The following is a 26828-nucleotide window of genomic DNA, read 5'->3' as shown; positions in this document are numbered from 1 at the left end:
AGCTGACACATTTCAAGCAATGCTGTTCAGCTGCCTGTTTAAAGAAAGTTTATTTTTTGAAAACTACATTTGCGGTTGGTAGTAGCTTGCTTTACATTTTATTTCAATTTATCTAGAGGAAATGTGGTAATCAAATCTTATATGTCAGGTGCATTCTTCATATTTCTTAACAGGCTGAAGAGAGACATGGAAACATTGAAGAACGTATGCGACATCTAGAAGGTCAACTTGAAGAGAAAAATCAAGAACTTCAAAGGGTGTGTATGTTAAGAACTGCTCCCCTCAATCATCAGTTTACAGATTTATAGTCTATATATAAGAAATGAATGTCTTTTTAAAAAAAATTATTAGATTTAATGGGGTGACATTGGTTAGTAAAATTTTATAGGTTTCAAGTGTACAATTCTATAATACAGAGGGTGTGAAAAATATTTATACACATTTTAAGAATGGAAAAAAAACTGTGTAAAAATTGTAGTGCTCAATAAATACCAATAACAAAAGATGACTACAAGTCACGTTTGACTTCTACAATTACAAGAGGTGCTCAAAGTGGTTACCATTAGCATCTAGACACTTCTGATTACAGCGAACTACTGCTTGAGCAACATATTCATCTTTTGTTATCTGTATATATTGAGTACTACAATTTTAATACAGTTTTTTTCCTTTCTTAAAATGTGTATACATTTTTCTGGCACCCTCTGTATATCACCTATATGTTGCATTGTGTGATCACCACCCAAAGTCAGGGAAATGCAGATCAAAACCACAATGAGATAAGCACCTCACACCTGTTAGAATGACTATTATCAGGAAGACAAGTTAATAAAAAGTGTTGAAGAGGCTACAGCAAAAACACATGTCTTTCCTCATTATGCATTTAAAATGTTATGGAAATGCTCCGTACATTTTAAAGAAAAAAGGTTTCTAGCAATATAATCAGACATAAAATAAATTCAATTTTAAAACTAGAAAAACTATATAAAAACAAACCCAAATACTTTTTAAAATTATTTTTATGTCAAATGTATTATTTTTTCTTGAATGTAAGGCAAGGCAAAGAGAGAAAATGAATGAGGAGCACAACAAAAGATTGTCAGATACTGTGGACAGACTTCTTACGGAATCCAATGAACGCTTACAACTCCACTTAAAGGAAAGAATGGCAGCTCTGGAAGAGAAGGTAAAGTTACTGAAGAGGAGTCTCATGAACATTTAGCAAAGCTCTTACGATCATGTTTGTTATCTACCTTAAATCATTGTATTGGTCAGATGATCCATTTACTTTCCTTAATTAAAACAAACAAACAACAAAAAACCAACAGCCTGTTATATTCTTAGAAGTGAATGAATAGTTTCTGTAAAAATGTGTAAGATCAATTTTTAAATGAATAAAAAATACTTCATTATATATAAATTGTGCATGTTAGCATAATCATATAAGACAATGTATTAAAACAAACTGCACATTTGTGATGAAAATATTTCATTTATCCTTTGGTGTGTAAAAAAAGAATGATAAGACAAAAATAAATATTTTGGGGTATGCAGGAGGCTTATTTGAAACTATGCAAATGTTTCAAGTAACTGAATCTTCTACTAGTCTAAAAGCCAAAATGTGAGAGCTGATATCACTAATAGTGTCGATCTCACTCCAGAATTTAGGAATGCAATATTTTCAGCTGCATTGTTTCAAAAGAAGCATTCCGGTACAGGCTGCAATTTCATTCACAATTGTATATGTCTCACTGACAGTCGGGAGCTACCAGACCCGCAAGAGAGTTATGTGAGCTGGTTACAAATCCCAGACTATAAACTAAGGGAGGGGCAAAAACCCAGGTGTACAAATCACGTTGGAAATTTAGATTAAAATGCCAATCACTACATAAGCTCGACATTTTCCTCTGTTCCGTACAATAAACCAAAATAGGAAAATGGTTTCAATGAAATGTTAGGGTATTTTGATTAATTTACCCGTTAGGAAGTCATAAGCCATGCCTTCTTTCCATTTAACTCCAAATGCATGGCCACTATGCCAATTACTACACTCTTAGTTTAAATTTGAAAAGAATGCATTATCTTAAGTTATGCTTTATATTGCCATAAGAAAATTATAAAAGATTTTACAACAGTGATACTTTTACAGCAAGGAGTTTTAAAAATATCTATGATACAGCTTATTTCCACACACCATGACATGTAACATTAGTTTTTTAAAATAGCTAAAATTTTATTTTTATTTCTTTAATAATTTAACCAGCATAGCAATTGTTAATTTCGTATTTGAAATAGAAGTCCAGAAATTGAACTTTTAAGAATATGATCTGATCATATTTTCTTTCTTCAGGTAATAGAAATCACTCCTTCTGAATTCTTTATCAATAACACCTCTGATTGAGATTTAGCTTATAAATCATTGTTTCTCATTTGAAGAGTAACCTAATTATTTCAAATTTTTAAAAGACTGAGAAGAGGCAAGCTGAAATAACTTGAAAGATGATATTAATTCCATTTGTCAATTCCAGTGTTACAAAATAACGTATCCCATTTAATTTACATATTTCTCAAAATGTTAACGTGTCATGTTTACAGATTATGTTGAAACTTGGTTGAAACCAAGAAATAGATGCTCCAAGGAAGAAATCAAAGAAGATTCTGGAGTGATGAAAAAAATGTCTACATACTTAATTATTTTCTGTTTAGTTTTTTAATTATTTGTTTTTTTTGTTTTTCCCCTCTCTGTAGAATGTTTTAATTCAAGAATCTGAAACTTTCAGAAAGAATCTGGAAGAATCTTTACATGATAAGGTATCATGGAAACTTACAGTTTGCCCATTTTTCTGTTTTGCACTGGTGAATGTTTTGTTGCAAAATAAATTTGATAAGAAATAGTTTTAGGATGTTATTTTTTAAAACAATTTAGCTTTTAAAATATATATATATATATATATATATATATATATATATATATATAAGTGTTCATACATACGGAGAGCCTGATGAATTTTCACAAGCAAAACACACTAAAAATCAACACTGTGAAAAACCCCCTCTGGTTAACATGCAATCACTACTCTTATACTAAAGGGTAATCACTATCTTGACTTCTTACAGAAAAAAATGTTTTTGATTTGTTTGTGCTTTATATAAATGGAATTAAAATATGTGTACTAATTTGTGTCTAGTTTTAGATACGTTTTAGCAGAAATGTATTAAATACCTAGTATGCATAAGAATTGTGTTAAGTTATATATTTTTAAACATAGTCCTAGTTCCAAAATAGCTGAAAAATCTAACTGAAGAGAAAGAACAAAACTTTGACAAAGCAATGAGTTGCAGGATAGCTGATGCCAAGTGTCGAATGAAATAAGCAGTAAGAACTACAGGTAGGAGAGTTTACCATACATTAGTGCTTCAGGGAGGTGAGACTTGACTAAAACTTTAGGGAAAGGTAGGACAGTGTTGTAGACTCTTCAGATACAGTGCATGTAGCATGACTGAGGTGCTTGAATATGGAAGGGATGGAAAGATAGAAGGGAGAGAAAAAAAGGGGGGGAAAGGGAGGGAAAGAAAAATGGAAAGAAGGAAGGAAGGAAGGAAGGAAGGAAGGAAGGAAGGAAGGAAGGAAGGAAGGAAGGAAGGAAGGAAGGAAGGGCAACAGTGGAACATATGGAAGGTACTGGGAAAAATAAAAGAATGAAGAAGAGGGAGCAATTGTACATTCACCCCTACTGAATGTTATATATTATAATGTTAATTTTAAAATAACTATTTTGTCCCACGGTCAGTGTATACACAATCTCCCGAAAGATAGATCTACTAGAGCAATGTTTTGCAGCATTTAGAAGATAACACTGAATTCTCTTTGTAGAGAATTCATGGGGGAGATGACATTTCATCAGGCTCTCGAAGGCAGATATGATCTTAAATAGAAAAGGGTAGGCAGAGGACAGAGCCTATGCAATAGCACAGAGAAAACAAAAACAGTTTATTTACTGTATCACCAGAAGTTTGCTGTGACTGGTATATTTGTAAAGAACTAGATTTTGACCAGATTGTGAGTTTTGGACTTGATCCTGTTATGCAAGATTATATTATCCAAAATTCCATGTTCTCCTGGCGAGATCCCCAGAACCCATTCCCCTACCACCTACCCAAGTCTCGTAGCATCAACAATCTGCCGAAACAACCAGCAGTACTCATCATTCCATGCTTCACGTCCTTGTTCATGGCAGTTGCCAAAAAAAGCAAATCCTAGGTCATACTTCATTTCTGAATATCATCTCATACAGCTAAACCCACTTCCTCATCTAATCATATTTCGTATAACTCCTTAATTTTCCACTCGATTGTCTATAACTTACAGTCCATTATCAGCAAAATCCGCTGTACACTCAGCCTCTTCTTTCAGTGTTTCTGTACATCATCGTGAAGTTCTTAAGACTGTCCTCAGATTTCCCCTCTACATTCAGTCCCTGGTGAACACGTGATCTTAGGGGTTTAAAGACCGTATTTAAATTGATCACTTCTAAATTTAGATTACCTACTGGGTCCTCTCCTCTGAAGGAGTTCATGTTTTCAAGAGCCAACTTAGTGTCTCTGTTTGGACACTTAGACATCTCAAACTTAACAAGTCAGTACCCCCCCACCGCACCAATACTGGCACCCCCTAACCTGAGCACTACCATCAGCAGTCTTCTCAGTAAATTACAACGTCTTTCTCTTAGTTACTCAGGTTCAAAACCTTGGAGTCCTTCTTACCCCACATTCAGTCTAATGACAAGTTCTATTAGTTTTATCTTCAAAATATAATCAAATTCCAGCCATTGTCTCCCTAGCACCATTGTTGTCTAAGCCATAAGTCACTTGTCTGTGTTTTTTGGAAGACCACTAATAATTTTATGTCCTCCCAATCCCATTCAGCAGTCCATTTCACAGCTGTCTGAATGGTCATGCCACTTCTCAGTTCAAAAATCCTCCAGCCATTTCTTGTGTCAGAGTAAAAACCAAAAGCTCTAAAGGAGTACAAGGCCTTACAGGATTACCCTTCCGAAACCCTGAAACCACACTTTTCTAAATCCAACCCCTATCTGCCTTCCTCGTTAACATCTCCATTCCAGCCTCACTGGCCCTTTGTTCTCTACCTCACCAAACATACACCCACTAAGAGGCATGTGCACTTGCTGTCCCTTCTATCTGCCATGCCTTTTCCTAAGATAGTCCCATTTTTTTTAACTCGCTTCTTCTCTTCATGTCCTTACTCAAATATTACTTTATTGGAGAGTCCTTCCATGATTTTCCTATTTTCTCCTTACCAGCATCCTTAAGACCCTATTTGTTTATTGCCTTTTCTACTAGATTGTAAATTACATGAGAGCAGGAAATTTGTTACTTCATTACTATATCTTAAGTGCCAAGCACACAAGGGATGCTTAATACATATTTGTGGAAATATCAAAAGGATTAATAAATACAGTAAGAAATTGTTGAATATTTTTAAGCAAAGGATTTAATTGATCATACATTTTTTTATTGATACATCTAACAAAAGAATATGTAGGGAAAACATTAAAGGGAGCATATGTAGGGAAAAGATTGAAGGGAGCATCACCTCTGGGGAAGCTGGTAAAGAATTCAGGAAAGAGGTGAAAAGGACATAGAGTTAGGATGGTGGTATTAAGAATAAAAAGGGCAGATGAGAGAAACGTTACAAAGGTCACATTGAAAAAGAAGTGTGGTGAGAAAAGAAGTATGAGTCAAATAAAATTGCTAGCTTGGGCCACTTGGAGAGGGAAAGAAACAGCAATATAAAATCCAGAGAATATTTATAATGTTATAAAAATTTTAATCAGAAAAAAAATTAAGTGCTTACATGAGCGTTTTAGGGCTGACTATAAAACAATCCTTATCTTCATTAATCTACAATCTAAAATTGATAATGCCAATCTGAGAAAATTATCAGCAACACAAATAAATGTACCAATATCAAACTAATGATTTTAACTCATATTAGGTGATGATTTTTTCCTTCTCCTTTAATTCTATCATCTTTCTCCTTCAACTATGTGTCCTTCAACCCTTTTAGAATAATAGAAATTCTTCTCTTACTGCATAAATAAGGCCTTTTCTTTATCTTCTCATACTGGCTGTGATTTCTACTCTGCATGTTGAAGTGATATGAGTATATACATAAAGGTCATGACCTTAGTATTCTCACATGTTTGCAGAAATATAGGATTAATGAATGCCAGGGAATGTACATGAATTTTATTGATTTTGTTGTTCACATTTTCATTATAAGGGGGAAAATCAGGCATATTTTATTCTCATGTCTAATAATCTTTCATAAAATTATATCCGTCAGTTTCTCATTTTTAAAAAGTCACTAAACTTGGTAGCTTGATTTATCATAATTGAGTGTTGGTATTATTGGCATTTGCATACCATTTGAGTAACACTTCTTTGATTTTTAGGAAAGATTAGCAGAAGAAATTGAAAAGCTGAGATCTGAACTTGACCAATTGAAAATGAGAACTGGCTCTTTAATTGAACCCACAATATCAAGGTAACATTAAATTAAAAGCTTATCTACAGGTCATGAAAAATCAATATTAACGCCCTTATGGATCATAAGTCCTCAAATAAAATAAAGAAGTACCTCCTATTGCTCAGCTGTAATTGCCCTATTTTGATTCGTTATCAATTGACAGTTTTTACACTCAAAAATAATTCTCTAATTTAGAAATCCTTGCTGCAGATATGCAATAAAAATTTAAATTACTACCTTTAATATTCCACATTTAATTATATAGATAAAGTGTGTGTAAAGAACCTTAAATGAAGAAATGGAACTGTGTATAAGGAGGTTACATCTCATTCCAGGAAGAAGTATCAGTCATTTTCTCTACAGTTAGAAATGTTTTCAATACTATTGTTACTGAAGAGATATCACTGACTATGGTCACTTAGCATATACTTATATTGATACAGTAATTAAAAATAAAGAGGTAAGAAGAAATTATACATATTAAAAATATTCAAATAAATTTAGCCATAACTCATCTATTTTGACTCAATACTTCATCTTAAAAAAAAAGAATAATCAAATATATGGTGATGGAAGGAGAACTGACTCTGGGTGGTGAACACACAATGGGATTTATTGATGATGTAATACGGAATTGTACACCTGAAATTATGTAATTTTATTAACAATTGTCACCCCAATAAATAAATTAAAAAAAAAAATAAAAAAAAAGAATAAATTAGATGGTTGTTTACTCTGTAGATAGATAGATAGATAGATAGATAGATAGATAAATAGATAGATAGGTACATAAATAATTTTATTCAGATTCACATATACTCTTCTTTGCTACTTAGAACCTTCTGTTGAAAGTTGACAAGAAACCCTAGAAGGACTCACTCATTTGATCTTTTATTTATTAGGCAATACAATGACATCAGCTATTTGAAACTTTTGACCACCATAGATTTCTAGAAGTTCATTTCTTGTGGTCTGATGCTTCTCTTAAGAATATTAGCTCCACAAGGGCTGGAATTGTTGTCATTTTAATTGCTATAATCTCAGCATTTAAAAAAAAAAAACTTGCATGTAGTATGCTCTCAACAGATATTGTTGAATGAATGAATGAATATCTGGTAAAGCTCAGATGAAAAATCCAAATTAAAAAACAAAAATTCCTAAAGGAGCTTATATTTTCAGTATAAGTATTAATGAAACACTCATTATTTTGAGTGTTTCTATCTTTAGTTTAGTTTAAGAAACACAGTTCTGCAGGCATAAAAACATCCAATTTTTTTTAAACATTCAGTTTTTTAATTTAGAAAATCATGTGCATTTTCATTTTTAAAACATTTATTCTGACATGTATCTGAACTGATATTATTAGTTCAGTGCTATGTGTTCACATGGTGATGATGATGATGGCGATGATGATGAAGGAGGAAAAGAGCTGATAAAATATCAAAGGAGTAAATACATAGAATGAGCATTATTCAGTCAACAAATTAAAGATATTTTACTAGGACCAAATGGCCATTTCATTATCTTTTTGACCTGCAGTTACAGAAATGAGGAGTTGTGGAATGTTGTCTAAGCATTCATCACCACAGTGAGTCACACGAGCCACCTAATAACGTGACCTTTATCCACGGTAAAGGAACTACACACAACAATTTTTCTCTAACGCAGCAGACTGTAGTAGAAACAACACTAGAACAAGCATAATAAGACTCACATTCCTAGGTCTCAGACATACAATAGTAGCTGTTTGATTTTGGAACACTCATTTCCTTAATAAGATTCTAATTTTTATATATTTTACCTGAGTTATATATAAAATATTATTTGTCTGTCTCCCAACTTACTTTGCAGATAATATGAGACAAGTAAGCAAAGAGCGTTTTGTAAGCCATAAACACATCTTAAGTATAATGTATTCTAGGAAGTATTAAGATAGCTAAACTTACGGAATTTATAATGTTGCAGAAAAACTGAATATTTATTAAAAGCAATTATTTATTGAACATCCATGCTTCTGAATGCACGGAATTAAGAAAGAAACAATAATGAAAATATGGTGCTTGAGAACTTCATCTACTTGTGTTTGATCTTACAGGTAAGGAGTTAGGAAGAGATGAACTAAAAGTTAGGGAATATCAATAACTCATATCCTCTACTAGTATCTCACCTGAGAAGAAAGTAAAATAAGTTCCAGAGTGTCTGGATATGGCCTGATTTGGCTGAACTCTGAAGAAAGGGTAGGATGTGGATTATTAGAAAGGATGACGGAGGACATTCCAAAAACAGAGAGATGAATAACAGGTTGACTCTAAGAGAAATTCATATTTGACTATCTATAGAAGTTCTTTCGGGAGATTATGTGCAAAAGTCTCAGGAGATTCAGGAGGGAAAACTGCGTGGTTCCTTGTCTAAACAAATCAGTGAATGTAGATGAACTTGTAACTTAGACCTCTAAGTGCCTCTGAAAATAATGTACACAAAAGTGATTAAAAATTGAATGTATAGAAATATTACCTTTGACTTCTGTCAGAGAACTAACTTCCAGACTTGAATAAAAGTAAAAAGGTGAGCAGTAACTTTTCTAGATAAAGTATAAGTAATGGGTTCTTCTACAATTGGTGTTGGCTCAGATCTTTTGTTATTTCAAAAACTTTCTACTCGCCAGACACTGGAGCAGTGAACATACTGGTGATGGTGATAAAGAAGACATGTTCCAGGGGGAAGATACAGGAATAAATAGTTAGAGGACCGTTTTAATGAAAGGAATATGGGAAACGAGAATAGTATATAACAATGGGACTTTTAAACTGAGATTTTAAGACTGTTAAGCATATAAATGTAAGAAGAAACTGTTTTCAAAGGGCCAGAAGTGAAAGAAAATGTGAGTTATTGAAATAATTGAAAGAATGTCATAGGTTTCAAGTGTGCAGTTCTGTAATGCGTCATCTATATATTGTTTTACTAACCATTGTCACCCCAATAAACTTTAATATAAAAAAAGAAAGAAAGAATGTCAGTACAGGGAGATGGAGAGGGGAAGACTGAGAGTAACTGGAAGGGAAGCTGGAAAGTGAAAAGAGCCCAAATTGTAGCCTGGTTAAGAACATTGAGGTTTAAGCAAGTTATCAGTGGGACCAGACCTGTGTTTTGTTTCATGTTTTAATAAATGAACTGGAGTTGAGAGATAAAACAAAAAACAATACTTCTAGAATTATGAGTTATAATTTTAGAAACTCTATTCTGATGCCCAAAGAAACATTACTCTAAGCAGCCAGATAAAAGGCACCTAGAATGTTCTGAACTAGATTATTAAGTGCTTGATACATGCTAACAATACCTTCTTCAGCATATAATGGTGACTAAAATGTATTTGTCTTCATGAAACTTATACGCTCTGCCAAATAGATGAAGACTGACTTGTATCATTTATGCACGTGGCCTTTTTGATTAGTTTTTAATATGATTAATTCACAATAAAGCCCTTATTAAAAGCTCAAAAATTGTTTTGGTGGTGTATCCTATTTTATTAAAAAATAAGATTATTAACCTTGGCTTAATCTGATTTTAGGCATTTTGTTGAATTCCTAAATTGAAAAATAAATCATTGAAACGTAATGAATTGAGGGACCCCCAAAACTTACACTGTTAGGTTAAAACAAATACAGTCCCAAATAGCACTTATTGGGATATCCACTAAACAGCTCAAACTAAATAGAATTGCCAGAATTTAAGCCAATGGATCTTGGTTAATACAATCTTAACATGTTTTTTTGTGCCACTGCATTTGAAAATGATAATTAGTGAACAGAAAGTCTTCTTGTATTCTAAAAAGAGAAAGTGCACTCACCCTTCAGAAATGAACCTGAGAATGGAATTTCTGACAGAAGCCTTTGAAGAGACCTCAAAGAGTCATGGCAATCCATCAGTTTTCTTTCTTGAAGTGTATATTTCCTTGAGGGTTTATGCTTTCCTGCCAATTAAGCAGTCGATAGTGATTTGCTGGTAAGTTAATTTTGGAGACTGGGTATATTTAATATTTTCCTTTTTTTCAGGACTCATCTAGATACCTCAGCTGAGTTGCGGTATTCAGTTGGATCCCTAGTGGACAGCCAGTCTGACTATAGAGCAACTAAAGTAATTAGAAGACCAAGGAGAGGCCGCATGGGTGTGCGAAGAGATGAGCCAAAGGTGAAACTTTTCATTTCCAGTCTCTGATGGTTTTAAGTAAATACTATTCCATTTTGGATAGAATTTTAATACTGAGAGAATTCAAATACTAGCATTTTTATTAGTTTGAAGTGTGACATAGGACACATTTTTAAAACTATAACTAACATAAAAACCCTACTATGTGCCAAAAGTTAAACTAAGCATTTCCCATGTGTTTATTCACATAACTTTATGAATTGGGTACTATTTTGATACTAATTTCAGATATGAAAAGATTGAAGCCCAGAAATTTTAAGTGTTCAATAAACACAGCCAGGAAAAAAATCAAAACACGAGCCTATGTTTGTATGTGTTCCAATTCTATGGTTTTATCCATTATGCTGTATTGCCAAACAAATAGATTTTTGGTTTGCTTGGGCACCGAAGCAATGACATTCATATTGTTAATTAAAATTAAATATAATTGCTATTTTGAAAACACCAAGGAAAATGTACATAGACTGTTGAAGTGTTTGTAGAGAACTGTTCATGATCAACTACAGTGCCAACCTTTCGTTCACTCAATAACTTAAAATTTGTAAGCTACACATGTTGAGTAACTATATAGTTTCATTTTATAATGAAGTAATATATTTCTTTTGTGGTCTAAGGATATTTTGTTCTTTCCAATCACTTTTATGTGTCCAAAATACCACATAACCTACTTGTCTTTATTTGCACACAGGCTCTTAACACCCTATGGTTTTTAAATGGCACCTACCTATGTGTCATGTATAAATTAATCCCTCCTAGAAGGCATTCAGTATCTTTTAAATGGGAAAACAAATAAATGAACAAATGAAGAATACATTCAGTTCATATTAGTTATTTTCTCATTTTTACATGACAAATAAATTAGTGCTGTTAGTCCCCAAATAATTTGTAACACAAATGCTAATTTAGGTCCTCAAATCTGAAATAAATACTCAAGGCAATAGCATATGTTTCCCTCCAAAATTATTTTACATCATCACAAAAATGAAAAACATTTTCTTAAAAAGCAGAAGACTCTAGGCTCTCCCAAATTTCTCATACTTTTACATTACAGCTTGAAAAACACTGGTCTGTTGGTTACTTAAGACTTTTCATTCATATAATGATTTATATCAATTAAAAAACATAGCTATGTAAATTTTTACATCTTGGGCTTTAAAAAAAATCAGTGAGGTATTTAAGTGACCAGAGAAGTAGAGATGAAATTAAATAACTGCAATATTTTTAATTGTTAGAAACTCTGTAAATGACATAGGATAGGTAATATTTGTAGTCCCAGTCTATAATAAGAAAGTATAGGTAAGAGTAATTATACTTAGTACATGAAATGGGAATTCTTGAATACAAGTCAATGGAAACCGTTAATTTGGAAGCAAGAATAAATGCTTTAAATAATTGTTACCTTGATTTGGGCTTGAACTAGAAACCATGAAGATGTGTATAACCTTTATTTCTATCAAAATCTTGATGTTTATGCTGACAGTAAATACCTCCCATAACTTAAAAATGCCATGGAACTATTTTATTGAACATTAAAACGTTAACAATCAATTCCTCTTTTGCCAAGTAAGCTATGAAAGCAGCGTACTTTTTTGTTGTTTTTCAAAATATTGCCTTGAAAATGAGCAATGTGATGAATGCTATCATTGTTCATTTACCATTCAGGTAAAATCTCTTGGGGATCATGAGTGGAATAGAACTCAACAAATTGGAGTACTAAGCAGCCACCCTTTTGAAAGTGACACAGAAATGTCTGATATTGATGATGATGACAGAGAAACAATTTTTAGCTCAATGGATCTTCTCTCTCCAAGTGGTCATTCTGATGCCCAGACTCTAGCCATGATGCTTCAGGAACAATTGGATGCCATCAACAAAGAAATCAGGTGATTTCAATTATTATTGATAGTGTGGAGGGATTGGAAGACCTTGATACTAAAAATGTTATCCTCAGATTGAAAGCATTGGCATCACCTGGGAAGGTGTTAGAACTGCAGAATTTCAGATCTCACCCTACTGATAAGAATGTGCATTCTCACTAGATTCCCAGGATGTCTGTATATGTCCTATATAAAATTAGGACAGCCTTTGTAAGGAACATACATGAAGCATACAGATTAAGGAAATGAGGGCAATAAAAGAATGAGGTAAAGATAAAATCTTCAATGAACATTGAAGCATATTTAAAATTAAAATGTACTATTTAAATGGTATCTGTGGTGATAAGATATATTCTTAAGGTACATTTAACGCTGCAGGAAAGGTATGAAACAGCATGCAAATTAATGTGCAGCCAGCTCCTTAAAAGTATTTAGACACTGGAGTGAAATTAACTATGACTGAATTATTTTGAAGTAGATATGAGAAAATTTAGTATCACCACACAGTATCTGGATAATAGATCATTTCAAAAGAGTAGATAATATTATAGAATTGAAATTACACAAATTAACATTTCAAATATTGAGAAATGTTGTCACTACAGAACATAACTTAAACTTTTGTAGTTTCTTAAAGCCCAGTAACGTCCACAGTCTTTTTCAATCATTAATTTGACTAAACCCTGTGAAGAAAGAACTCTACTCTGCCAGGTGGATTTGTTTTCTTTCACACATCAGGAAGCTATGCTTGTTTTTTCAACTGATGAAAAGTTTTTACTGTATTGAACAAGGCCTTTATGTCTTCTTTCTGATATAGTTAAATCTGTTGACCTCTTATTCTGATTCACATCTACCTAGCTCTGCACTGTCCACCATATGTACACATTATAATAGTTTCTCCTCTGGGTGACAGTAATAGTTTCCTTCTGGTTTCTCTGTAGTGTTTGGGTTCCCTTTTAATCCAAACTAACACTACAGCCAGAGCATACTCTCTAAAACCAAAATGTGCTTTTTCAAGTGTTTCAGTTTCTCAAGAAAAACATCAAAATCCTTCAGGTGGTCTGCAATGCCCCACCCACTTCTTACCATTCACCTGTCTGACTCTCTGTTCCATCATACATGACTTCCAGTTCTTTCAATGTTCCATGCTATCTCCTTTGTTGTTGCTGTTCCTTTCTTCTGGAACATTCTCTTCAATCCACACTGTTCTGCCCTAACATCTCACCCACTTTATTCTTATTCTGAATAGCTCCATCAATTCTGTCCTTCAGTTCTTTACTTTCACTAGATTGTAAGTTATATAAGAGCAAGGAACACATCTGGTTTTGCTCACTGTTTTATTTCCAGAATTGAGCACTTTGCTTGATAAATAGAAAGTGCTTCATAAGTCTTTGATTACTATAAATAGAAAAAAGAATATAAAACAGGAATTCCAACTAAGTAATAGTTTCGGATGCTATGCAGCTACTGGTTGCACTTACTAAATAGATTAGAAATCAGGTATAAATCTTTGTGATATTTGTTTTCACCAAAAATATATACACACACCCTCAATAACAACCTGTGTCCCTCCAAGGACTATTAGCTTGCTTATATTAGGATAGTAATTCCCAGGCACAATCTTGGCATAAACTAAATTGATACCCAAATAATGAATTCAAACTATTGTCCTTCACTATGTTACATTACTGCTACCCTTAATGTATATTAATGTAGTTCTGATTGTAAGAAATCAGGAAATACAAATCAGGAAATTGTAAGAAATCAGGAAATACAATTTGAGTATATAGCAACATTTAAAAGAAATTAGTACCTTGATGTAAACCATGGTAATATGCTTACAATAACCAGAATTTTTCTCTGGAGAATTTTTCTTTACATAAATTAATTATTTTACAAAATAATTTTTAAAATTTCTTCTCTTTTGGTTTCTCAGTTCACTGATTCTCTTAAAGGGAGAGGTCAAATCACTTCAAACTCATTTGCCACTGCAACATTCATTAATCTGTTCATCTATAGTTAGCTACATTTGCCTGCGTTACTTTTGTAGATTTATTTAGCCTTCTGTCTGATTCCTCTGGAAATTTCTCCCCAACACACTGGACATTCTATTATGTTATTTTCTTTGCTTTCCATATTTACATTAGGAGTCAAAAGATCAATGGATTGCTATTTATTTTTTTTCAAATAAATTGAACTTCTGGGAAGCATTAAATTTCCTGTTTGATTAAACTTTGATTTGCCTCTTACTCAACTGTTCTTCTAGTTTTGACTCTTTTAAATTAATAGAACACTAGAATTAATAACTATAAATGTTTTGTCCAGCAGAACCATATTGCCTCACCACATTTTTCTGAAGGAATCATTTTCCACCAATCATTTTAAAAGTATGAAATTCCTTCTTCTCCTCCTCCTTCTTCTCCTATTTTTGAAGAGGAGGAAATCTTTCCACTGGAATGTGTTTATGTGTTTAAAGCACATTAATGATGTACTCTGTTACTTGACAAAGCCTTCCTTTGGGATTCTGATCTTTGGCTGAAGTTAAAATGTACCCATGAAAATAAAACAAAGTAATAGAATTCATATCCTTTGTGTAAGTAAAAAAATTATCATTAAGATTAAATGTTCCTCTTTCTATTTTTTTATTGACTTTAATTTTTTAGAGAAGTTTAGTATTCATAGCAAATTTAATTAAGGGAAATATAAAGAGATTTTCCCATAACCCCCCTGACCCCTTGCCTAGCCTCCCCCGTTAGCCACATCCTCTGCCACAGCAGTAATTTTATTACAACTGATGAACCTAGAATGACGCATCACGATCACCCAAAGCCCATAGTTTCCATTATGGTTGACTCTTGGTGTTGTACATTCTATGTGTTTGGAAAAAGTGTAGAATGACATGTATCCATCATTATGGTGTGTCATGTGAGGTCTCTGGTCCCACTCCCCACATAAGAATGCAGGACATGGTGAGGCCAAAAAGGAACTCATACAGAGCCTGTGTAGGGATGGGGAGTCATACCACTATAGTCTCGCTGGTGGCTGGGTTGGAGACACAGGAAGTAGGAGCCACACATCTGCCCCTGCCATCTGCTTCTCTGCCAACCCACCTCACTTGCTAACTGCAATCCGCTCTTGCTAGCTTAGCCACCATCTTCTTGCTAGCCCCCATTTCCTGCTAGTGTAGCCACAGCAGTTATATTAGTGGCCAACGGCTCACTGGTTACAGCTGACGGCCAACTAGCTACAGCTGATGGCCATCCAATCACAGTTGATGGCCATTTACTACCTGAGCCAGCACCTTTCCACATAAGGCCCAGAGCCTGGAAACTGCTCTCCTGGCTCTGACCCCACATAGTGTCATATAGAGTATTTTCACTGCCCTAAAAACCCACTGTGTTCTGCCTAAGTCATCCCTCTTCTCATCCCAACCCCTGTCAACCACTGATCTTTTTACTGTCTCCATATTTTTGTCTTTTCTAGAGTGTCATATAGTTGGAATCATACAATTGTAGCCTTTTCAGATTGGCTTCTTTCAATAAAATCATATGCATTTATTGTTCCTCGTCTTTTCATGGCTTGATAGCTCATTTCTTTTCAGTGCTGAATAGCAATTCAGCGTGTGGATTTACCATGGTTTATATATCCATTTACTTACTGAAGGGCATCTTGGTTGCTTCCAAGTTTTGGCAGTTTTAAATACAGCTGCCATGAACATTCATGCACAGGTTTTTGAATGAAAGTCAATTTTCAATTCCTTTGGGTAAATATTAAGGAACATGGTTATGTTTCGTTTTGCAAGAAACGGCTAAATTGTCTCCCAAAGCAAATATGGAAAAAGAAACCTTTGCCATGATCATAACCTTGAAGTTAAGGACTGTATGTCATAGGAGATCACAATAAGCCATTTGTAATTAAGAGGAAAATATGTCAGGAGAGGTTTATATCCCCTTTTATTAAGCAAACTCTACTGGTACACAGTATCATTGTGTAATACATAATATATAAAATATATATAGATTCAACTTAAATAGAAACTTTATGCAACCCAGCTAAAGCTCTTCATTCTTTGTGTCTTTATGTCACTAATTTATACACAATCTCGAAGTTTGTCCCTATTTAAAGAAAAAGAGTAATGGTGTTTTTTTCTTGTCAAAGGTATTTATAGCAACAGTTTAATTTTTTTCATTATCTAGCACTCTATCATCTACCTACCTACCTACCTACCTATCTACCTACTTACTTATATTTACCAATCATCTACACATTACTAAATTACCTGGTGGTTATTTAAAGGCAATTTAGCTAAATAGGTATTAATGCTAAAAAAAAAAGACTCAGGGTTTTATTTGGTCAAATGATAATTGTGACTGACCATTTATTGAGGACTTTTTTCAGTTATGCTTTTTTATTGGGTCTGAGGTAAGATTCAGTAACTTTGTTGGAATCTGAGTTTCTAAAAGTCTCATTTATCAGGACCTGAGTTCAAATGTAAGCTTAGGGGCCCGTCCAGTGGCTCAGGCCATTGGAGCTTCGCGCTCCCAACTCCAAAGGCTGCCGCTTCGATTCCCACATGGGCCATTGGGCTCTCAACCTCAAGGTTGCTGGTTCAACTCCTGGAGTCTTACAAGAGATGGTGGGCAGTGCCCCCTGCAATGAAGATTGAACATGGCACCTTGAGCTGAGCTGCCGCTGAGCTCCTGGATGGCTCAGTTGGTTGGAACGCGTCCTCTCAACAATAAGGTTGTGGGTTCGACTCCCGCAAGGGATGGTGGGCTGCGCCCCCTACAACTAGTAACTGGCAACTGGACCTGGAGCTGAGCTGCACCCTCCACAACTAAGACTGAAAGGACAACAACTTGACTTGGAAAAAAGTTCTGGAAGTACACACTGTTCTCCAATAACGTCCTGTTCCCCTTCCCCAATAAAATATTTTTTTAAAAAATGTAAGCTTAGGTTTAGTGGCAGAAATTAACTAGGCAGTCAAGATTTAAAAACAAAAATTCCATCAGGTGATAGTATAGAAAGAGGGTAAAACTGAAAGTAGGGAGGGATTATGTATCACTTGGAAAGAAAGATATTCTAATCGTCAGCCAAGAAGTCCCTGGGAAGTATTGAAAGTTATATTTTCTAGAAAAAAAAAAAAAGATGAGAAAATGAGATTTGATAGAAAATGTTTACAGAGAAGTTTTATTGGTTTATTATATGAATTTCAATTACCATTATAGCAGCACATGATGGATCAAAATTAAACTGTGTCTTTCAGGCTAATTCAGGAAGAAAAAGAATCTACAGAGTTGCGTGCTGAAGAAATTGAGAATAGAGTAGCTAGTGTGAGCCTGGAAGGCTTGAATTTGGCGAGGGTCCACCCAGGTACCTCCATCACTGCCTCGGTGACAGCTTCTTCGCTGGCCAGTTCATCTCCCCCCAGTGGACACTCCACGCCAAAACTCACCCCTCGAAGTCCTGCCAGGGAAATGGATCGCATGGGAGTCATGACACTGGTATGCCGACTTGTTGGGAGAACCTTTGCCCCTTATTAGGATTAATGATACATTGCTGTTACTGATTGGGTTTTATTCTAGTCCAGGGCTTTCTGTGTGTTTTTTTATTGTTTCTCTTTCTTTTTTTCACAACCACTGGTAGGTTCAGTTATCAATCCCATTATGAGATGAGGAAATGTAGCCTTACATAGGTATAACTTTCCCAAGGTCTAATAATAGTAAGTGGAAGACAGCAATCTAAACATCACATTAGCTATCTGAGTGACATAAAACCATGAAGTACATTTTTATTGATGACGTCTTGATGAAGTAAATTGGGACAGGGTTGTTGTTGTTGTTGTTTAACAGAATAAATAACAAAAATGAGTTATTATAATTGCTTTAGTATTCCAGCATAGGCTGTTATAATTTTATACTATATATAATATATTTTTTAATAAGAAGAGCCATCAAGAGCAGTAGCAGCAATGTCTCAAATTTGTTTTAGAATTTCGTGTCACCATTTTTACTTTTCTTTATTGTTTAATTATTTATTCATTTATCTTTATATTTGGGATGAAATGTTGGAATCTTGAATTGAGAAGTCCCTGAACATAACTGAGAGAAAATCAAAAATTATATGGGACGAACTCATTGTAATGACTACTGAAAGCTATGATGTTTAGTCATTTAATTTTTATGATAACATTTGAAATTCTGAGGGTATTACCTCAATAAAGAGAGCAGGTGTCTGAGGCTTTGAGAATATGGGTAAACTTCCCATGTTCAAAAGAGCTAGTAAGTAGAGCTATATTTTTCTTCAAATTTGCTAATTCAAAAGCATGTACTATAGTCTTTTTTTTTTGGTGAATATGTTAAGTTAGCAACAATAATGAAAATTTAAATATTCTGGACTATTTATAGAGATAAAATTCTGTTTTGTAGTGAATATTAAAACTATATTATTAAAACAATCAAATTTTAGTTAAAAATGAACAGTTTGGGGATAGAGATTAATTAAAATATAAACAGGTCAAATAATAGATAGTACACATAATAAATCTAGCACAAACACATAACAATGGAGGAGAAATTAATAATACTACAGAAAAATATGAAATGTATATTGTGTTTCTAGTCAGAAGGTTGTGAAGCTGCTATAAAAAGGCACAATGCTTCTGTGTGTGTGTGTGTGTGTGTGTGTGTGTGTGTGTAATATCTGAACAAAGAAGTTTAATTCATCTTCTAAATGTCACCTTTAAACGCGTATGTTGCAAAAATTTGTGATACGATTAAAAATTATAGAAATTATGTTCATTAGAATTAATATATCTAGATCTAGACCTAGATCTATAGATATCTATATATATAGATATTGATATCTATATATATAGATTGATATCTAGATATATAGATATATGGTACTGTCTTTCCTAGAGGAAAACTACCTTATAAATAATTAATCTTTTAGTTTTTATTTTATCTTCAAAAAATTTCTGTTTTTTATATATATATATATATATATATATATATATATATATATATATATATATATACAGTTAGGTATCTTTTCCTTTGATTTTGCAATTGAGAATTGAAACAGAAAACTATTTACATGGTGAGGCACTATTTCCCACATTCAAACTCTATGGTTATGGGACTTCAACACAATAAAGTCAATAAAAGAGAAATGGTGAAATAAAAAATTTAAAAACAGAATAAAACAAAGAAACATTTACCTCCTTAAGCCATTGAGTCCTCTAGTCTCTGCTAATTTCCAGAGTTGATATTAATATATATGTATATATGTTTAAAGACAGTATAGACAATCAAAACCAATCCTACCCAGATGCGACACAAACTTTTAGCCAATGCACTGAGATATACTAATGCAAAAATTAACTACATTATGATCTCCTTATTTTAGAAATCTGGAAACCATCCACCTGATTTTATTAACTAAGATGATATTGTCTCTGGCTTAGTTTCTGTATATGTAATATATGCTACATCTATTGATTACCTACTTATTACTAAAGTTAAGTAATAATCTTGCCCCAAAGAGCATAATTTAGTCAACATTCAAGGCAAGGAAACTGGTTATTCCTATATTACTATTATTTACTTATATTTTTACAACATGGTATTTTCCATTTTAAGTATTTTTCATAAACATTAGCATCATAATCCTGAACAGTGTTATTTTATATTACTAAAATAATATATTTATAATATTTAGATGTGACATTTGTGTGTGTGTGCGTGTGTGTGTGTGTGTGTAAAAGATGCCAGTGTTTTCATGCATTTTCTTAAGCAGTTAGTCATAAATAAATCAGTAGTAAATGAACATTATTACACTATAATTAGAGTACTTAAAAAATACTCAGGGTGTTTTCTCAGGGTTAAAATGTATTTAAAATGTTCAAAATCTGACTCAGAAAAACAAGAAATGAAATGCAGGAAGTCCTTATCACCTAATAAAACTTTGTCATCAAATTCAATTTGTTACAGTGAAACGGGTTGATTTTCTTTTACCTGTAGAAAATATTGGAGGAAAAATAATTTTGTTGGACATAATCCATGTTCTAATATTCAAAGGAATTTAGAAATTTAGGGAGTGAAAATAGAGATTGAAAAGACATTGTATTGTTTGGATTGTATATCTTTCTATGTTTTGCAAGGATTGCTATTTGTTTTTGTTGTATTTACTTTTGCTTGTATTTGCTTTTACCTCACCACAAATCTATAAGTATAAATAATATGCTGGCAATACCTAGTTAGAATATGGGATGGGGTAAATCAACCCATTTTCCAATAACAACAAAAATGTCAAGTATAATGGAATAGTTTAACAAAAATTGTTTTACTTATGTAAGAAAAATTAACAAAAATATTAAGTGAATCATGTTCATATCGAATCAAAAGAATTAACTTTTAAAAAATTCTGTAAAAAAGAATTGACAAGAAAACAGCAGTCCCAGGAAACATGTTATACTGAGGTTGGAGCTTTTGTCATTTGAGAATGGGGGACTTGTGAGAATCCAGGAAGTCTGAGATCCCTCAGGAACACCAGGACTGCCCAAAGGAGTCCAAAGCCTCTGAATCGATGGGGCAAAGGGAGTGTTTGCAAACTCCAGATACATGCATGGAATCTTCATTTATGCATAATCTTTTTCATTCTCATCTGTATTTTCGTAGGAGGAGATAGTCCCATACTTATTTCTGGCTAGCTCAGTCTATATGTGCTTTATCACCCCTAGTGTCCATGTATCATATCTCATGTGTATAGACATAGCTCATGCCATCATGGAAACATGGCCCCACCACGCCATGTAGGTAACTCCAGGGAGGAGTGCTTTTATAATGATTAACACAAATTATAAACATATTTGTTTAGAAAAAATGCAATGGGAAAAAAATAGCCAGTTTGTAGATACTATAAACTTGTAACATGGTCAAATGGGAATCATTAACTAGTTCTGTTTTATGTTGCTTTTACTACTGCCAATCACAGCCAAGTGACCTAAGGAAACATCGGAGAAAGGTACTGTAAACTTTTATGTGACTACTAGTTGAATGTTCGTTTTGTCTATGAAAGTTTTAAAATTATATTTCCTCTAATTGAAGTATTTTATTAACATCAACAATTCATATTAAAGGTTTTTATGGTTTATTCAATTCTTTTAATATGATCATAAGAGCAAATGCCTCAAAAAATAAAAATTCTTGATGCTTGCTGGGGCAATGATTATATTCGAAGACTAAGTATCCTGATATTCCACACAATATTTAGAGCATGCTTGGTAGAATTATATAGTTTACTATTCATACTAGAACAATGCTGCTTGTTTTCAAATGTAGGTTTTACTTTTATTCGGGTATGGTAAGGCCAACAGATCAGGAGACAACTGCTCAGAGAGGACAGGGTATGCCACTCTATTGAGAGCCACTGGGAAGACACTATGGGTCCAGAGGCAGAAAGAATGAGGGAAAAGCATGGGCAGGAGCCTTTATTGTGGTTTTCATGGGAAAGAAAGCAAGGTAAGGTAAGTAGGATTATGATTGGCTGGTTTGAATTATTTCAGTGGGCTCTAAGGTACAGGGGCTGTCTCTAATCGTGTGATACCTGGCCTAGGAAGATTAAGGCAGCGGGATATTGCTTCCTGGAATGTAAGAGCCAGATAGAGAGATGATTTGGGGTCCAGGTCCAGATTGATTGATTTGCATGTGGAAGGCATATTGCAGCAAAATGTTTTGCTTTTTCTAGGAATTAACTAGACCTGGGAGGGGCAGTCTCTCCTGGGTCTGCATGGCTCCACACTGAAAATACAGAAAATATAAAAACATGGTTAATACACTGCTTTCCTGTTTGTAATGAAATCAAAAGAATAAACATTGGGTATGGGAAACAAAATAGACTCTACTTCTGACTCACAAAATGACATCTTGTTAGATAATTGAGAACACCAGAGCTTGGACTCACAGGATAACAAACGGGAAAGATTTCAAAGATTCAACCTATATTATCTAGTGCATAAATCTATTTTTCAGCGTCGCCAAGATGTGGTAGTCAGCCTATGCCCCAAAACATCCTGAACCACATATTTTTTTTTAATTAAGAGAACCTATATTATGCTTACATGGCATAGATTGATGAAATTTTCTTTTTCTTTTCCTGAGCCATTATCTATCTTCCTATAGTTCTTCTCCTTGACACTACAGTTGGTCGTGTTAAGGAGTATCATGCATTGTGCCCTTATTATTTGTCTTTGACTTCCTCCACAACTTAAAAGCATTATACTGGGAACATACGAAGAAATCTGAGTAGATGATGTAAAGAAGTTTGGTAGGTATAAGGAAGAAAAAGTCACAAGGAAGGTTGTGTGCAGAAATTCAGCCTCAGCGAATTCAGTGAGTAGAGATGATTGGTAAGAAAAGTAGGTTATGGAAAGAAGAGCACAGCTAAAAATTGTTGCATATCAGGGTAAGAGATTACATGCATGACTTCATTTATGTTTCAAAAGAACACATTAAAATAAATATTATCACTTCAGTTTTATTGATGACATTTATTCTTAGCACATGTTATACAACAAATAAGACAAACCAAGATTCAAATCCTTCTCTGATTCCAAAGTCTCTTCAATTTTGTTTATATAGTATGAGCTGTCAGCATTATTCAGAGGAACCGTTTGTGTATGATGTTCTTAAAAGATGATATTTTAAAAGTTGATGTAGTTTGACTGAGAGAACAGAGAAAGAAGGGTATTTTATAAGAGACATTTCAGGAAAAAAAACATGGAAGCAGAAATCATCATGCTTAACAGAAACAATTGTGGAAAACAATCATGGTTAGATCATGAACTGTGAAAACATATATACATATTAGGAAGAGTTTGGAAACACACTTCAGAGTTTAAATGGGATGTGGATTTAGAAAAGGTTTTCCATAGCACTGATATCATGCTGAAAACATCTCTTGAAAAACACTCTTCTGGTTGCACTATGCTAGCTGAGGTGGAGAAAGGAAATCCTATTACGAATCCTACCTAAACTTTGAAGAGGTGAAGAGTAATCTAAGCTGGATAACAAGACCACAGACAATTTTATTAACTTTCTCCAATGCATGAGGTCTTTATCATATATAAACACATTTAAGCATAATAGCTTAATGTAGAAACAAGCAACACATTGCATAGACACAAGAAGAGAACACAGCTTTAAAATTTTTGCTGTAGACTTACTGGGAACTTTTATTTATCAATTGTCTTTTTTTTTCAATCAGAACTTCTAGAACTTTATCTTTTATCTATACATTCCACAGTTTTTCTCTCACTTTATACATTTTTAATGCACAACAATGCTATGAAAAAAACTACAGCATTGTTGTAAAATATCTTTCTACAATTAACTTGATTGTTAAAAAATCTTATTTTAATACAGCTCTATATCTGTATCTCTGACAAATTTATGCTCTCCAGAATTGCCCTGGATTGTTTCTGTGTGTGTGTGTGTGTGTGTGTGTGTGTGTGTGTGTGTGTACCAACTCTTCTTTTTTTTAATTTTTATTAAATTTATTGGGGTGAATTGGTTAGTAAAATTACATAGGTTCTGTGTACAATTCTATAATACATCATCTATCTATTGTAATGTGTGTTCACTACCCAGTCGGTTTTCCTTCCATCACTATATATTTGACCCTGTTACCTGGTAACTACTAAACTGCTGTCTGTGTCTATGAGTTTTTGTTTGTTTGTTTGTCTTATTTGTTGTTGTTTTCAGTTTTATAGCCCACATATGAGTAAAATCATATAGTTTTTGAATTTTTCTATCTGACTTATTTTGCTTAGCATAATAATCTAAAGATCCATCCATGTTGTCCCAAATGGCAGTATTTCCTCTTTTCTTATGATTGAGTAATATTCCATTGTATATATGTACCACATCTTTACCCAATCATTTAACAAAGGACACTTTGGTTGTCATGTTTTGGCCTCTGTGAATAATGTTACGATGAACACAGGGATATATGTATATATCTTTATGGGTAAATGTTTTCAGATTTTGGGGGGGATACCCAGAAAAGGGATTGCTGGGTAATTCTGAGTATTCTTAATTCTTGAAGAACCTCCATACTGTTTTCCAAAGTGGCTTTACCAATTTACATTCCCACCAGCAGTGTATCAGGGTTCCTCTTTCTCCACAACCTCTCCAACATTTGTTATTACCTTTTTTGTTAATAATAGCCTTTCTAACAGGTGTGAGGTGGTATCTCTTTGTTGTTTTGATTTGTATTTCCCTTATAGCTAGTGAAGTTGAACATTTTTTCATATATCTATTGGCCATTTCGTTGTCTTCTTAAAAAAAGTGTTCAGGTCCTCAGCCAATTTTTTAATTGGATTGTTTGCTTTTTGTTGTTGTTGAGTTGTATGAGTTCTTCACATATTACCCCCTTATCAAAGGTATTGTTTGCAAATATCTTCTCCCATTCAGTTGGTTGCCTCTTTCTTTTGTTAATGATTTCTTTCTCTGTGTAAAAGCATTTTAGTTTGATATAGTCCTATTCAATTATTTTTGCTTTTACTTCCCTTGCCTTTGAGGTCAAATTCATAATATCCTCTCTAAACCCAAGGTCCGTAAGTTTAGTACCGATGCTTTATTCTATGCAATTTATTGTTGCAGGTCTTATGTTTAAGTCTTTGATCCATTTTGAGTAGTTTTGGTGTATGGTGACAGATAGCAGTCTAGTTTCATTCTTTTGCATGTGGCTTTCCAATTTTCCCAGCACCATTTATTGAAGTGACTTTCTTTTCTCCATTGTATGTTTTTGGCTTCTTTGTCAAAAAATTGCCTGCATATATATCTATATCTATATCTATATCTATATCTATATCTATATCTATATCTATCTATCTATCTATCTATCTATCATCTATCTATCTATCTATCTATCTATCTATCTATCTATCTATATATATCTATATATATATATTTGGGTTTATTTTGGTTCTCAATTCTATTCCATTGGTCTATGTGTCTGTTTTTCTGCCAATACCATGCTGTTTTGATTATTGTCACTCTGTGGTAAAAATTAAAGTCAGGGTGTGTGATAGCTCCAGGCTTGTTCTTTTTTCTCAGGATTATTTTGGCTATTCAGTGTCTTTTGTGATTCCATGCAAATCTGATGATTTTTTTTGTTCCGTTTCTTTAAAAAATTCCATTGGGAAGGAAATACACATTTCTTGATAGAAAATGATAAGAAATATTGATACGATATTTATCCTTTATTTTGTTTATGTGCTGGATTCTGAAATAAATTATTCTTTGAAGAATTACCTTCCATCCCATCGTCTTATGATTTTTTGTATGCTTTCGTCAATTTTCCCATGACAGGTATTGAGATAAAACAGTTTGTAAGAATTATGTTTTTACCTTTTATTAATGTCTTTTTTAAATAGAAAGGTTGTGTTTTTTTCCCACTTATAAACTGCAACTCATTTTTAAACACCCTGGAATATATTTCTTTTGCTTGACAGATTAAAAACACTTTATCTGATCAAAAATGCCCCCACTTAAAAGATACCGTCTTATGATAATCTGACTAATGCATTTTTTAGTAAATTTGCTCACACCATTTACATTCTGGCATATTAAAATAAATTCCAAAATAGCTTTTCCATGGTCCTGGCATATTGATCTATGATGTTTATTAACTCTTAAATAATGTTTTTAGTGGGCCCATGTTAATTTTAACTGGAGTGTTCACTTTTCAAGAGTTATGTAATTCATACTTTTTAATAATGTAAATTTATATATGTAACACCTATATGCCCCAAATTTGTCGTTTTGTTTTTGCATTAGATTTACTCAGGTAGCCTTACTTTAATGATTCTCCATTTTCATCAGTTTCAGCTGAAATTTAGAAAGAGTTCATCTGAATATATTCTTTTCACTTCTAGATTGCAGTGGTGGAAGAAGATGGTCGGGAGGATAAAGCAACAATTAAATGTGAAACTTCTCCTCCCCCTACCCCTAGAGCCATCAGAATGACTCATACCCTCCCTTCCTCCTACCACAATGAGGCCCGAAGGTATGTTTCTCCCAGCACACGGCACAGTGTATGCTTTCCTTCTGGAAATATTCCTCCTCCTTTCAGTGTTATCAAATAGACTGCTTAACAATGTATATAAAAAATTTTGGTTGAACTTTAAT

The 26828-nt window shown here is 33.4% G+C and overlaps 1 protein-coding gene across 14 annotated transcripts in view; it reads left to right on the top strand.

The window, feature by feature from the left end:
* The window catches only part of PPFIA2 (PTPRF interacting protein alpha 2), a 463335-nt gene that overhangs the window by 356547 nt on the left and 79960 nt on the right, over positions 1-26828 (top strand). For all 14 annotated transcript variants that reach the window (XM_081060602.1, XM_081060606.1, XM_081060596.1 and 11 more), the window contains 9 exons: positions 174-257; positions 1055-1186; positions 2749-2811; positions 6477-6568; positions 10603-10738; positions 12419-12639; positions 17900-18137; positions 21631-21660; positions 26576-26706. In XM_081060602.1, the coding sequence (XP_080916728.1) occupies positions 174-257; positions 1055-1186; positions 2749-2811; positions 6477-6568; positions 10603-10738; positions 12419-12639; positions 17900-18137; positions 21631-21660; positions 26576-26706 (1127 nt within the window). The remainder of the gene's footprint in view (positions 1-173; positions 258-1054; positions 1187-2748; positions 2812-6476; positions 6569-10602; positions 10739-12418; positions 12640-17899; positions 18138-21630; positions 21661-26575; positions 26707-26828) is intronic.

The sequence above is a fragment of the Rhinolophus hipposideros genome (genome assembly GCF_964194185.1).
Source record: "Rhinolophus hipposideros genome assembly, chromosome: 9".
NCBI classification, from domain to species: Eukaryota; Metazoa; Chordata; class Mammalia; order Chiroptera; family Rhinolophidae; genus Rhinolophus; species Rhinolophus hipposideros.
Note: the sequence above shows the minus strand (reverse complement) of the source record. Positions and strands in the feature narration are given on the sequence as shown.